This window comes from Bombyx mori, chromosome 27 (genome assembly GCF_030269925.1).
Source record: "Bombyx mori chromosome 27, ASM3026992v2".
Classification (NCBI taxonomy): Eukaryota; Metazoa; Arthropoda; class Insecta; order Lepidoptera; family Bombycidae; genus Bombyx; species Bombyx mori.
Genome location: NC_085133.1, coordinates 1,585,831 through 1,601,257, shown reverse-complemented (window position 1 = coordinate 1,601,257; position 15,427 = coordinate 1,585,831). Strand labels below are relative to the sequence as shown.

General features: G+C 42.4%; 3 protein-coding genes across 9 annotated transcripts in view; 1 reads left to right on the top strand and 2 right to left on the bottom strand.

The window, feature by feature from the left end:
- Nucleotides 1-9,920, top strand: part of LOC101740314 (muscle calcium channel subunit alpha-1) — a 75,412-nt gene extending 65,492 nt beyond the window's left edge. For 5 of the 6 annotated variants that reach the window (XM_021346212.3, XM_062676413.1, XM_012697895.4 and 2 more), the window contains 6 exons: nt 4,610-4,702; nt 4,934-4,974; nt 7,387-7,463; nt 7,685-7,791; nt 8,056-8,122; nt 9,027-9,920. In XM_021346212.3, coding sequence (XP_021201887.1) covers nt 4,610-4,702; nt 4,934-4,974; nt 7,387-7,463; nt 7,685-7,791; nt 8,056-8,122; nt 9,027-9,098 — 457 coding nt within the window. In that variant the 3' untranslated portion in view covers nt 9,099-9,920. Of the gene's footprint in view, nt 1-4,609; nt 4,703-4,933; nt 4,975-7,386; nt 7,464-7,684; nt 7,792-8,055; nt 8,123-9,026 lie in introns of those variants that run through there. The other variant, XR_002430166.3, reaches the window with a different exon arrangement.
- Nucleotides 9,921-11,084: 1,164 nt separating this feature from the next.
- LOC101737712 (actin-binding protein WASF1) lies at nt 11,085-12,255 on the bottom strand. The gene has a single exon (XM_004923546.5). It carries the CDS (start codon nt 12,253-12,255, stop codon nt 11,788-11,790), a length of 468 nt encoding a protein of 155 aa, XP_004923603.1. The 3' UTR covers nt 11,085-11,787.
- Nucleotides 11,085-14,908, bottom strand: LOC101737286 (uncharacterized). 2 transcript variants are annotated; one of them, XM_004923543.4, is made up of 3 exons: nt 14,631-14,908; nt 13,673-13,907; nt 11,085-13,269 (listed from the first exon to the last, which is right to left on the bottom strand). In XM_004923543.4, exons 1-3 carry the CDS (start codon nt 14,634-14,636, stop codon nt 13,088-13,090), a joined length of 423 nt encoding a protein of 140 aa, XP_004923600.1. In that variant the 5' UTR covers nt 14,637-14,908; the 3' UTR covers nt 11,085-13,087. The 2 variants fall into 2 exon arrangements, with proteins under 2 accessions (XP_004923600.1, XP_004923599.1); XM_004923542.5 differs by having other exon boundaries at nt 11,085-13,284; nt 14,631-14,895.
- Nucleotides 14,909-15,427: the final 519 nt, after the last annotated feature.

Genomic DNA, 15,427 nt, shown 5'->3' with positions numbered 1-15,427 from the left:
CACTTGCTCGTAGGTCGCCTGCACCCGCCTCCTCGTGCTCCGACTCTGACTCGGACATGGAGGTCGACCTCGCCCCCGTCTCATCGACGGATGGATTCACCCTGGTACAGAAGGGCAAGAAGCGTGCCGCGGAGTCTCGAGCTCCCGCGGCCGCTAAAATTAGCAAAGCCGTGAACGCGTCGCGCCCCCGCCCTCAGACTCCCGTTGCGCCCCCAGCCCGTGCCACTCCGTCGCCGCGTCCGGTGGCACAAAATAAAACCCAGACCCCTCCCCCGGTTATCCTTCAGGAGAAGGCAGCTTGGGATCGAGTTTGCCTGGCCCTTAAGGCCAAAAATATAAATTTCACGAATGCCCGTAACCTCGCGAACGGCATTCAAATTAAGGTTCAAACACCCGACGACCATAGGGCCCTCTCTTCTTACCTCCGTAAGGAGCGTATAAGTTTCCATACGTATACGCTCCAGGAGGAGCGCGAACTCCGCGTTGTAATACGCGGAATCCCTAAAGAGTTAGATGTAGAGCTCGTAAAAGCCGACCTGTTAGAACAAGGCCTACCAGTGAATTCTGTGCACCGTATGCACACCGGTCGCGGTAGGGAGCCATATAATATGGTTCTAGTCGCTCTCCAGCCTACCCCCGAGGGTAAGAAAATCTTTAACACACAGACCGTCTGTAGGCTCTCTGGTATCGCTGTCGAAGCCCCCCATAAAAAAGGCACTCCTAGCCAGTGCCATAACTGTCAATTGTACGGGCACTCTTCCCGTAACTGTCACGCGCGCCCCCGATGTGTTAAGTGTTTGGGCGATCACGCCACGGCCCTCTGCGCTCGCGACCAAAAAACCGCGACGGAACCGCCTAGCTGCGTCCTGTGTCGAACACAGGGTCACCCCGCGAATTACCGTGGTTGCCCCCGAGCCCCTAAAATAAATCGCCGCGTCGCCCGCCAAAACCGCCTCCGAGCTTCCGGCCCAGACATCAAAGCCTCGGCACCCTCTGCGTCGCAGGCTAAGCCAGCGTTCGTTCCGGCGGCGGTGCCCAGTGTCTCGGCCTGGGCAAAACCGCTGCCGTACACGAACACGGCTACAACTCCCTCCTCCGCGATTCGTCCCGCCCCCGCGACTCGTCCCTCTCCCGCGACTTGCCCTCCGACCGCGTCCGAAAATCTCGCTTTAGCGATCGACTTCTTTCAGTCGATCAACTTTGAGCGCGTTAACGCTTTGGGCGACGCCATTCGCGCTGCCTCCACTGCACAACACTTTATCGCCGTTGTGCAGGAATACGCCGACGTATACGCGTCATTAAATACGTACGTCCTCCCCTCACTCCGCCGGTAATCAATGGCGTATATAAGTAGAATAAAGCCCCTATCCGTAACGATAGGATTTTTTAACGCTTACGGTCTCGCAAATCAACGTGATCAGGTTTCTGACTTTTTGCGTGACCATCAAATTGATATCTTTTTAGTGCAGGAGACCCTACTTAAGCCCGCGCGCCGTGACCCTAAAATCGCGAACTATAACATGGTCAGGGACGACAGGCTCTCTGCCCGTGGTGGTGGTACCGTCATTTACTATAGAAGAGCCCTGCATTGCGTCCCGCTCGATCCTCCCGCGCTCGCTAATATCGAAGCATCAGTGTGCCGAATCTCACTGACGGGACACGCGCCGATCGTTATCGCGTCCGTTTATCTTCCACCGGATAAGATCGCTCTAAGCAGTGATATCGAGGCGCTGCTCGGTATGGGGAGCTCTGTCATTCTGGCGGGCGACCTAAATTGTAAACACATCAGGTGGAACTCACACACCACAACCCCGAATGGCAGGCGGCTTGACGCTTTAGTCGATGATCTCGCCTTCGATATCGTCGCTCCGCTAACCCCGACTCACTACCCGCTAAATATCGCGCATCGCCCGGATATACTCGACATAGCGTTATTAAAAAACGTAACTCTGCGCTTACACTCAATCGAAGTAGTTTCAGAATTAGATTCAGACCACCGTCCCGTCGTTATGAAGCTCGGTCGCGCTCCCGATTCCGTTCCCGTCACGAGGACTGTAGTGGATTGGCACACGCTGGACATCAGCCTGGCTGAATCTGATCCACCATCGCTCCCGTTTAACCCGGACTCTATCCCGTCTCCTCAGGATACCGCTGAAGCCATAGACATCTTATCGTCACACATCACCTCGACATTAGATAGGTCATCGAAACAAGTTGTAGCGGAGGACTTCCTTCACCGCTTCAAATTGTCCGACGATATTAGGGAACTCCTTAGAGCTAAGAACGCCTCGATACGCGCCTACGACAGGTATCCTACCGCGGAAAATCGTATTCGAATGCGTGCCCTACAACGCGACGTAAAGTCTCGCATCGCCGAAGTCCGAGATGCCAGATGGTCTGATTTCTTAGAAGGACTCGCGCCCTCCCAAAGGTCTTACTACCGCTTAGCTCGTACTCTCAAATCGGATACGGTAGTAACTATGCCCCCCCTCGTAGGCCCCTCAGGCCGACTCGCGGCGTTCGATGATGACGAAAAAGCAGAGCTGCTGGCCGATACATTGCAAACCCAGTGCACGCCCAGCACTCAATCCGTGGACCCTGTTCATGTAGAATTAGTAGACAGTGAGGTAGAACGCAGAGCCTCCTTGCCACCATCGGATGCGTTACCACCCGTCACCCCGATAGAAGTTAAAGACTTGATCAAAGACCTACGTCCTCGCAAGGCTCCCGGTTCCGACTGTATATCTAACCGCGTTATTAAACTTCTACCCGTCCAACTCATAGTGATGTTGGCATCTATTTTCAATGCCGCTATGGCGAACTGTATCTTTCCCGCGGTGTGGAAAGAAGCGGACGTTATCGGCATACATAAACCCGGTAAACCAAAAAATCATCCGACGAGCTACCGCCCGATTAGCCTAATCATGTCTCTAGGCAAACTGTATGAGCGTCTGCTCTACAAACGCCTCAGAGACTTCGTCTCATCCAAGGGCGTTCTCATCGATGAACAATTCGGATTCCGTACAAATCACTCATGTGTTCAACAGGTGCACCGCCTCACGGAGCACATTCTTGTGGGGCTTAATCGACCAAAACCGTTATACACGGGAGCTCTCTTCTTCGACGTCGCAAAAGCGTTCGACAAAGTCTGGCACAATGGTTTGATTTTCAAACTATTCAACATGGGCGTGCCGGATAGTCTCGTGCTCATCATACGGGACTTCTTGTCGAACCGCTCTTTTCGATATCGAGTCGAGGGAACCCGCTCCTCCCCACGACCTCTCACAGCTGGAGTCCCGCAAGGCTCTGTCCTCTCACCCCTCCTATTTAGCTTATTCGTCAACGATATTCCCCGGTCGCCGCCGACCCATTTAGCTTTATTCGCCGACGACACGACTGTTTACTATTCTAGTAGAAATAAGTCCCTAATCGCGAAGAAGCTTCAGAGCGCAGCCCTAGCCCTAGGACAGTGGTTCCGAAAATGGCGCATAGACATCAACCCAGCGAAAAGTACTGCGGTGCTATTTCAGAGGGGAAGCTCCACACGGATTTCCTCCCGGATTAGGAGGAGGAATCTCACACCCCCGATTACTCTCTTTAGACAACCCATACCCTGGGCCAGGAAGGTCAAGTACCTGGGCGTTACCCTGGATGCATCGATGACATTCCGCCCGCATATAAAATCAGTCCGTGACCGTGCCGCGTTTATTCTCGGTAGACTCTACCCCATGATCTGTAAGCGGAGTAAAATGTCCCTTCGGAACAAGGTGACACTTTACAAAACTTGCATAAGGCCCGTCATGACTTACGCGAGTGTGGTGTTCGCTCACGCGGCCCGCACACACATAGACACCCTCCAATCCCTACAATCCCGCTTTTGCAGGTTAGCTGTCGGGGCTCCGTGGTTCGTGAGGAACGTTGACCTACACGACGACCTGGGCCTCGAATCAATTCGGAAATACATGAAGTCAGCGTCGGAACGATACTTCGATAAGGCTATGCGTCATGATAATCGCCTTATCGTTGCCGCCGCTGACTACTCCCCGAATCCTGATCATGCAGGAGCCAGTCACCGTCGACGCCCTAGACACGTCCTTACGGATCCATCAGATCCAATAACCTTTGCATTAGATGCCTTCAGCTCTAATACTAGGGGCAGGCTTAGGGAACCCGGTAACCGTACTCGTCGAACTCGACAAAGAGGTCGACGTGCAACCTAACCCATGCATCAGCCCGCTGAGTTTCTCGCCGGATCTTCTCAGCGGGTCGCGATTCCGATCCGGTAGTAGATTCATTCGCGAAACAATTGCTCTTGAGTTGTTAGGTCTCCTTCGGAGGCGCTCGGGCAGTTGTTAGCAAATCCCACCCCTCTTGGCTGAGCCTTTGCTCGCCCACCTGTCCTGGTGAAACTGGAAAGGCCTTCGGGCCACCAGTAAACTTTCAATCATAAAAAAAAAAAAAAAAAAAAAAAAACCATCAAAATTGCTTTAAATTAGTAACATTATGCCAGAATTTATATTTTGAAAATCTCCTTATTTATGTCGCAAGGTCTTCCAAATAAAATAGTAGTGAATTCAGTGAAATGAGAGATAGCTACAAAATGTTACAGGAAAGGTGACGAAGGTAACCACAGCGACGAAGAGATAGCGATGCAGCCTCTCCTTCACGGCAAAGATTCGGAAAGCATTTTCAAAGTTATCGAGTAAGTATAGAAAAATAGTTTTAAACTATAACCTACCGGCTTAATGTATATTTTCCTAGCCAATAGACGTTGTGAAGAAATCATAGCACATTAAAAAAAACAATCTAAGCGCCATCTGCCGGCATTTCGAAGAACTATATTATTAAATGTTTCCGTTGTCGGAAACTAGATGACAGCACTATCAGAACTATGTTTTAAATTGATAAAGTTAACGAGTGATGGAATTTGCAGAAAAACATCCAACGATTTATTGCAGAGTATGCGAAACAACCGTAAGTTAGGTTTTAGTGTGTTTTGATTGCGCTTAAATAACAAGTACGTGTCGTTCGTTTTATTGTTCAACTAAAAAATAGACGGTAAGATATTTAATTTGAATAAAATAATATTTGAGTCGTCTATTATCAAAGATGGCAATCTGTGCATTTGGAGAAAAAAATGTTGTTGATATGTCAATACAGATTGATTTGAATATAATCGTCTCCTTCAAAGAATACGGTTCAAAACCTGCATTAAATAAAGGTTCATACTTAACCTGTTATTTATCTAAGATGTCGTTCAGAAGAGTTTTGTGACTGCCAATGGAATACAAAGTCAATAATTCGTTTTTCTGATTAACCAATAATTGTCCAAAAGTCACATTGCCGGCTTTGATAATAGTCGACTCATTTGTGTGATTAGGAGACAATCAGTTACGGAGAACAAATAGATAATTTTTTGGAGCCTAGACTCTCCGTGTGCGCATTTCATAGGACAGAGTTCAATTGCCGCAGTTGCCCATTTTTGTATGGGATTAGACCTAAGACGTGTTCGGGAATGAATTCGGAATGGCATTTCGGAACAATGATTTAATATTAAGATGAAATCCGCAAAATTTGCGTGATGACTGTATAGGTAGTGTGTGAGCTTGCATGTACCGTCCTGGATAATTAAGCCGTCAAGAATCCATGGGTTCCGGTTTTAAGAGTGGTTCTCCCACAGATACAACCCACTGAGTTTCTTGTCGGATCCTCTCAGTGGGTCGCGATTCCGATCCGGTGGTCGATTCTGCGAAGCATTGCTCTGGCTAGGGCCAGCTTTAGCAACTCTCTCAGGTTGAGCCCGTGAGCTTACCTACCAGCTCTTGCGCGGTTTATCCCTTTAGGCTAGCAATGATAAGGTAGGAAGAAAAAAATGTGAGCCGTCACGGGACGCCTGGCAGATGTGAAACATCGACATTATTTTGTAAAAGTAATATGCAGAAAAGAACAGACTGTGATAGGAACTAAATATGTCATAATGTCACACAGGTTATGTGTACTGTAGTAAACAACACTGTATACACTACGGAGTATACACTATAGGTATCCGAGCTCAGTGTAGCGAGAGAGATGGCTTAACGCCGGATCGAGTGGGAGAGAATCGCACAGTCGACTGCGCATGGCGATGCGTCGCCACGGCATGCGTCGCCACGCCAGAAATCGGTTTTAGGTGCGGCTATAGATGTTTCACATCAACGTTGTTCAAGTGGATCTTCAACATCATTGCTCACAATAGACGGTGTTGTGAGATTATCGTCTCAAATAGTATCGTCTATATAAATTACAATCAGCATTTAGTGACGAAATCATCCCCTACTTAACTAATTATCGTAAAAAAAGGGTGCGTCCACACTGTTCTTGAGGTATAACTGAGGTACTATTTACCAAAATATAATGTGCATGTGCATGATTAGTGGAATATTTATCGTAAGGTAACAATGTTCTTAAGCTTCCCAAAACACTGGAGCTTATGGACCGTGGCAAATATTTACATTTGAGTGAGACATTTCAAAATACTATATTTCTATTGAATTAGAGAGAGAGACACTAAATCGGTACTATGTTTTAAAAAAATCCTTTTACCTTGGGTGTATTTTTTTTTAAATGGTGGTGCAAGTCTAGACTTGCCTTTTTAGATTAATTATTTAACGAATCCTTAAAAAAAACCATACGAAATAATTATTTCAGAAAAATATTTGGATAAGTTGTTATGATTTAGTCTATATTCTTAAATATGACTTTACTATATTCTTAAATATGACTTCCTTTTTCTGACATCGCTAATAAATATTTGAATTTGTCACTGTGATTACGAGAAGTATTACGTTAAATGAAAAAGCAGAATCTGAACACGACACAATAGCTTTTTTGGTGGCTTTTTGGCGGAAACATTGGGAGCGAATTTGTGTGCAATGTTTCATTTTGTTAACTTAGTGTTCTTTTAGATTTAAACGTGTAAAAATGGTCTAATAATTATTAACCGTTTAACTTTTGACAACAAGTGTGGGCAATTGCAATAAAAATCTTCGGCCGTAGCTTCTTGGGTCCTTCCAAATAGTACACTAAATCCTCAGTAAATTATTACTATTTCGCTGAGAATATTTACTCACAAATCAACTTCACCTCATTCCGATCCATATTTCCAAAAAAGCCAAAACAGGGTTCGTGTTTTTCAGTATGGCCAAAACAGGCAAAACTTTTTTGGTGGGAGAGAGAGATAGAAATAAAACTATATAACTGTATTTAAGTTTTATCACTGTTTGAAACAGTAGCAGGTGCAATATTACGCTTTTGAATTCAACTTAAAATACACAGATTCACTTAAGTTCAGAAGTTCAGTTGTTTGTTTTCAATGTAATCTTATTAAAATCGCTGTTATGTTTATAGGTCGTGACAAACAACGTGTACAAACCAACCACGTGCCTTACTGTGTAGAGAATCCTGCGGAGAAATTAATAATAAGGGTGATTATTTGATTATGTCTTGACGATTCATTTTATTACGATATTTTGTTATTGTTCATAAAACTCGAGATATCAAGAGATTTTGTATTAAATATAGACCGACGCTATATTATAAAATGGTCCTTCGAGCTTGTTGACCAAAATATGTATAGTCTGGAAATATTAAAATAAAATGTGCTTGAATAGCTCAATGATTTAAGTTGCTTTATTGTGGTCTCCAGGTGCTGACCGAGCAAGGTCTAGGGAAGTACTGCGACAAAGACTTCATCGAGACCACGCTAAGAGAGATGCGAGAGGCGCTGGACCTAACACCGAACGAGATGGACACGTGTGTATCGGTTGTGTTGTATTGGCCTTATGGCGGCGTTATGAGGGTTTCTCATGCGATAAGCTCCTAGTTCTAGACTGGGCACGTGCAGCTAAAGTTACTGAAAGACATCACATGTGTCCGACTAAGATTTTTGTTAGACAAATTTCAAATATCCGAGGAAACACCACAGTATTCGTTTTAATTTTGTGGTGTAATATTGCGGCCATTTCTAAGTCTCTAGAATTTTGTAATGCTTCTTAAGATCTACTTTTTTATTTTCAGTGCTGCCAACCAAATAATAATGCAAGAGAGGATAATGAACGAAGCACAGCATCGACCGAGCGATGTGGTGAGTATTTTTGATGGTCCAGAGGACGTTGGGAATTTTGCCTAACCATCCTATCTGGTTAACGCAGCCCATAGATCCTGCACAGTTTTGTTGCGAGACATCTGTTGGCACGCTTTGACAGTAAAATCGAACCGTACATGACATAGTCAATATTCCCGTCAAAAATAATTGGTACTAGGTTTTATTAGTTATTATGGACATAGAAAAATGATATCCCACGGAAACAATTATTTTCTTTAAATGCTACGTACCCTATATCTTTTTCTGTGCCCCTGAAACCGTGTATGAAACATTCTATGCTGAGCTTTCTTTGCTCTCAGTTGAGCACGTTAGACATGCATGGGTAACTGACAAACAAAATAAACTTTCGCATTTCTACTACTATACCAATCATACCATAATGAATATATTACTTCATAATACTATGTAATATTCCTAGTATGGATTTAGGTTTTTTTGTATATATTTTGATTGATATGGGAAAATGAGGTCACGGCTTAACCGATTTGGAATGATCACTGGGGCTCACGCTGCAGCTACCTTGAAATACGTACTCAACAAATGTTCACGATTGACTTCCACGGTGAATGAATTACATCGTGTAATAAAAATCAAAGCCGCAAAATTTTATTTGCGTAATTAGTGGTGGTAGGACCTCTTGTGAGTCCGCGCGGGTAGGTACCACCGCCTTGCTTATTTCTGCTGTGATACAGTAATGCCTTTCGGTTTGAAGGGTGGGGCAGCCTTTGTAACTATACTTGAGACCTTAGAACTTATATCTCAAGGTGGGTGGCGCATTTACGTTATAGATGTCTATGGGCTCCAGTAACCACTTAACACCAGGTGGGCTGTGAGCTCGCCTTAAGCAATAAAAATTAAAAAAAAGACGTTCATGTTTTCGCAGGAGAGTATTTTGTCAAGGCAGTACCATCCCTTCCACCAGCCTCCGATGCAGCCCCCTCCTAGGAAGAAATAAAACACCAAACTACGTGCCGATGCGGGATTCCCTTTTCACCTTGTATGGACTGAAATCTGTACAGGGTTTTTTTTGTCGACCTGGTTTCGGGTGAAGCCGGGCTTTTAGGGCGAGCGCCCTGCGCCCTGGGAGTTTAGTAACGAAATATTTTTGTAAATAAACTTATGTTATAGAAAACGCTTTAGATGCTTGAGAATGAATATTTTGTATTGTATTTATAAATATTGAATTTTGAAATGGTTTTGATTCGTTTTTTTTTTTTTTTAAATGAAAGTAATAAAACGTATGAATGATTTTATTTTAAGATGAGGAAATATATTATATATTATACACGGCATCGTGCCTTAAGATAGGTATTAGAGAAATATATTCAATTATGTATATTAACAAAAAAAAAAAGTGCCAAATCATACGACGCCTTAAATTTTAATGAAATATTTTTTGTACGAATAATATTTATTCTTATCAAAAAGGAAATAAAATTAATTATTTATATACCATATTTAATATAAAAATATTCGATTTTACGGCCTTTGGTTGAGATTGTAGAAAATTTTCCGAAAAATAAAGGAGAAATCTTAATATTATGTTTTAAATATGCCTTTTGAATACACAATAATGAATTTGAATAAGAATTTGCTTAACCTTGAGGTATAAGAGATATAGTATTTTTTCTAGAATATATTATGTAATTTTTCGAGTATGTTCTAGTCATATTGTTGCTTGCTTGTTTTATATATTATATAAATATTAACATATGGAAAATTTGTATTTTGTATGAGAAAATATACCTGTTATTGTGAATAAATTTGTTAACTGAAATTAGTTTTTATAAAACCAATGCCATCGTGTTAAAAACGATTGACTACAATAGTTGATTGTTTGAGAAAGAATATATTGAATTCGGTTCATTTGAAAATACGTTATTTTTATTAACTGAAAGACAGGATCTACCAACGTAAGGGGGTTGATGCGCCTGCTGTTTTCATCAAATGGATCAGGCGTAGGCTTTTCTTGAGTAATGCAATGACGCGTCAACGTATTAATGCACATCCTGACTATACTCTAGTCCAATTACGAAAAAACGAATCCGTATGGAACATTTTTATATTATTTATATATTGCATAGATGGGTGGACGAGTTCATAGTCCTCATGGTGTTAAGTGGTTACGAGTCCATAGACATCTACAACGTAAATGCCGCCACCCACCTTGAGATATGAGTTCTAAGGTCTCAGTATAGTTATAACGGCTGCCTCATCCTTCAAACCGAAACGCATTACTGCTTCACGGCTGAAATAGGCATAGTGGTGTGCGCTTGCCAGTACACTCACATTGAGACACAAGAGCTCGAAGTTTCAATTATATTTCTGAAAGCCCGCCTTCCCCTGCAAATTGAAACGCAAGGCTGGATCGCGGCAGATATCGGCATGATGGTTGTACTTACCGCTATTCACAATAGCCCTAGCCGGGAAATACGTCAATTTATTCAAAATATTGTGATTTTATTCTTAATATACGACATTATTGAATTGTGGAAGTCATTCGTGAGCATTGTCTTAAGTACATTTTCCCTCAATTCATTTTTATTACTTAGGGTATGGTAGAACCGCTTGATGTCCGCGGTACACCGATATTTTATTTTCCTAGCTAAGCCTTGAGAGGCTATATCAGCGTAACCTTAACTAGTAGGTGAGCTCACGGGGCTTAAACCTGATGACGTTGCTAACTAACACGAACCTTAGCAAGAGCCGTGCTTCGCAGAATCTACCACTGGATCGGAAATGCGATCCACTGAAACGATCCGGCAAGAAACTCAGTATCCTGTGTCTGTGGGTTAATTTACTCGTCGAGCCCTTCGTCGCGAGCGACGGGTTCGATGATTGGTGCTTGAGGTACCTAAAAGCACCGTTAGTGGATCGGAAACATACACCGAACATCTTTTCCTGAAAACTGCGACTGGAAAACTTTATTAATAAAACCAGATTTCTATTTTTTTCGGTTTATTTTATAGATCGGTGACAATTTTACATTGGCGTTATAGAATTGTATGCTATAGCTCGATTATAATCTGTAAGTGTAAAGTGATCGGTGAGTTTGAAAGCGAACCAGAAAGAACATATAAATTAATCAGTAGCTTGTTTAAAAATTCCAGCCCATTTATCGTATAATTCAAAATTTTGTTCATTTACCAACGAGCCTAATTTTTTATTGCGCATTTCACTGGCATCGCTTTTATTATCTTGATTAATTTTACCATCTTCGATCGCGTTATTGGGATTTTCATTTAAATCCATTGCATCAGCTTTAAGCGTTCCTAAAGTTTCATCTGGATAGTCAATCAGGCTTATTTTGGGACACCCAGTCGTCCTATAGCCTTCGTCGTTAACACTTTCTCTATTTTTCCGATTTTTCTCTTCTTTGGTTGTAATCTCTTTAGTACTTTGTTTATCTGCATTCTTTGATAAAACTTCTATGTCATCTTTTAACTGCTTTATCAAAGTTTCCAATTCGTTTAGATGCTTATCGAAGTTTTTTGAAGATTCAATCTGTTGTTCAACAGTGGATTCCACACTTAACGTTCTTGTATTAGCACACTCGCCAAATTCTTGACAAAATTTATCTCTGACTTTCTCTATCATAGAATCTATTTTGTTGTTGATAACGGTTTTCAGTATTCTATCCATGGTCACTCTAAGTACCGTTGCTTTCGTTTTTTGCACTCTTCGATTTTCTGTTTCCTCAGCTGTTCTTCGCAAGGGTCGTATTTTGGTGGAGGTGGAGGTAAAGGGTTGGGCGCACAACCAGGCCAGGGTAGATCAGGGTGTGCAGCAACTGCATCCAAAATAGCATCGCATCTCTCTGTGGTCGTTTTCTCCGGTTGCACGACACATACTATAGGTTCATTTGCACTTGGAGGTACGGGTGGATTCTTTATTTTTTCGATACAAATTGCAACGCAGGGGGCTGGTGGTGGCGGTTGTTCTACAGGAATCCTTGGACATATTTTGATACCAGCTTTTTCCTTTTGTTTTATTCGTTGCAAGGTGCAAGGGTTTGGTGGAGGTGGCTCAGGTACTGGTTCGACATTGCAGATTTTCGTGGGTAAGTTTGTTATAGGTATGCTCTTACATTTTTGTGAAATGTGATCGGACATGGCTAGTTGTCATGATTTGAATTTTGAATGACGTTGTTACTTTGAATTTCGTTGAAGCTTTGTGCAAGAAGATTGCGCAAATCAAAAGGAGTTGAGGATTTTTAAACAAAAATTATACATAATATGGTACATAACGTTTTCATAAAAAATCACAAAGTGGTTTTGTTTTAAATGTCACAAGACTATTGGAAAGAAATTAATTGCTTTAGTGTTTTAGTAGATGAATAGGAATATATTGTGGTAATTATGGTCTAAATTTTTGGGCCATATAACATTTTAAAACATATATCGTAGCCGGATATTAGTATTTTTATCAGTTTCTGGTATCCACAACACAAGAAAACCTAAATTGGGCCGGTTATTATATATTTACTATTTAACTGAATCTTTGAACGTGATATTTATCTACTTTAAAGCGTCGGATTGAATTGAATCTTTACACATTTATAGACGACTGATACAAAAATTTTGTATAATTGTCGATATCCTCATAAGGATCTTCAGGATTATCAACGAGACAAGCGGTTAAGTCACCGCCAATTGTACTTTTTTGTGTTTAATGTATCGCACTGTTTATTTGTTTTTTTTTCTTGTGTACAATAAAGAACACTAGATTTTCTCTCTTAAGTCGTAGCGTTTCGTGTCACATACTAAAGCACCTACTGCCTTCCTTGATTATGATAACCGTTTCACAGATTTTTAGTGGAAGTGAAGTTCTTCTAAAGCTAATGGGTCTAGCAGTTAAAGATTAATGGTTAATTAGGTTTATAAATATACTGCACAGTTCCCGCCAGGTCATTTAAAAGAAGAAAAAACTTTGAAATAACTGATTTTATTCAGGGGTATCGCATGAATCAACTTTTTCTTTTTCTGTAACGGGGTTCTTGATTCGCTGCACACACAATGGAGGGTCCGAACAGGGGCGCCTCTTTGTAAGGTCCGTATTGCAGGCGAGCGCGTCGCAGGGATGTGGTGGATCCTCTTTGGCGCAGGAAGTAACGTTGATGAATTTCCCTGGTAGACATTTTGCTAAAAGAATCATATTTCTTTATTCACCTACATAAGGCAACAGTTACTAGTGAATATAATTTGAAAGGCGGGTCTGGTTATGTATAATATATACTCCTCTATGAATGAAATTATAGTTGTTTGCTTGAGACTTCTATTTTGTTTTAAGAAGCCTATTTCTTTATTTTGATAAAGAATTTGAATAATTTCAATAATTAACAATTGAAGTATTAAGGAAATCACGATAGGTACCTAATGCTTTTGGTATTGTTTCGACAAAGTGGCGTCTGCTACCATTTAAAACAACAATGATGAACATTGCAATACGCCTATGAATAACTTCAGGGATAATTCCTTTGTAAAGACCATTAGACCTCTATGGTCCATCAGGGTTTGTTAAGCAACTCACTTATTTCACCAGCATGTGCAGGGTTCTTCAACTTCTCCACGCACAGAGAGGGCGTAGGGCATTCTCCCTCTTCTTGTTTCAAAGGATCACAGGGTACAATCGGGTCACACGGGTGAGGCGGTTCGGCTTTCACACAAGATTTGACGTCGATTTTTGCAACGTTTTTAGTCATTTTGCTGTTTCTGTCATATTTATGTTTAAAAGCTAGATTGTTTGTACAACTTAACAATTTTATCTGTAAAAATGTCAATTGAAGTTGACTGCTTTGAACCCGAAAGAGGCAAGGTGCGGCGGAAGCTCGAGCGTGGAAGCTCCAATCTCGGCGGGCCGTGGTCGAGGAGTAGTCTAGCCTGATGGACCTCGCCTACGCGCGACGGGTCGCATCTGAGGATGTCTCATCTTCCGGGCGACGCGGTTGCGGCTGCGGTCCGCGGTACGGGTCGCGTAGTCGTCGTTGACGTACTGTGAGTAACCTGGACGGCGGTGTATCGCGTTTCCACTCGCCACGCTGGGTTTGACCCAACAAGGTTTCTCGGAATATTAGCGGCGCCACCCGGGTAGTATGACGGTGGCCACCGTACCGCGGAGACCGGAATTGTTGGTCGTTGATGATCGCCTTGACGGTCCGGAGCACTTGGGTTTTAGTATTGGAAGTAAAGATACTATCTGCCCTACTTTACTGGTGGTAGGACCTCTTGTGAGTCCGCACGGGTAGGTACCATGCCGCCTATTTCTGCCGTGAAGCAGTAATGCGTTTCGGATCGAAGGGTGGGGCAGCCGTTGTAACCATACTGAGACTTTAGAACTTATATCTCAAGGTGGGTGGCGCATTTACCTATGGGCTCCAGTAACCGTTTAACACCAGGTGGGCTGTGACCTCGTCCACCCACCTAAGCAATAATTTTTTTTATCAGTACTAAATGAATGAATATATTTAATCATATATAAATAATATTACGTTCATCGGTGTCTGTCTTCTTGATTTTTCTGGTCAGAACAAGCGCAGGAGTCGTGGTTCCGGTCTTCAGGCATCAGAGGCTTCCCATCTTGGAGTTTCTGGACTGTAACTGGACCCAGGCACGGTTGACACTTGTTCTTTTGAGTTTTACAATTTTGGGTGCAAGAATTATTATTGTCTGACATTTTGTGAAATCTACAGTTCCATTTTTCGATGCGGTTTTGATGGCGGTTCAGTTCTGTCAGTGTATTTTTCGAATTACATTTTTATGACAATTATTGTTTGGAAGAGAATTCGAAAAGAGTATTCATTCGGAAGTCAAAATGCAATAGAAACTGTCTGTTTGGATTAAATAGATAAATGCCTTATAACTTGCAAGGTAAAGGAATAACATCGTATAATAAAGATAAAAAATCCACTAAATTATAATTTGCGTAATTACTGGTGGTAGGTTCTCTTATGAGTCCGCACGGGTAGGTACCACCACCCTTCCTATTTCCGTCGTGAAGCAGTAATACGTTTCGGTTTGAAGGGTGGGGCAGCCGTTGTAACTATACTAAGACCTCAGAACTCATATCTCAAGGTGGGTGGAGATCTTTATGTTGCAGATGTCTATGGGCTCCGGTAACCAATTAACACCTGGTGAGCTTGTCCACCCATCTATGCAATAATAAATAATAATAAAACATGAGTTCCGATTTAATTCTCCAATGTCCAATGTAACTTATGGTTACTTTATGACTGAAATAGCTACCTTAATTATGCTAAGCCATGTAGCCTCACGCACAGTTCTGATA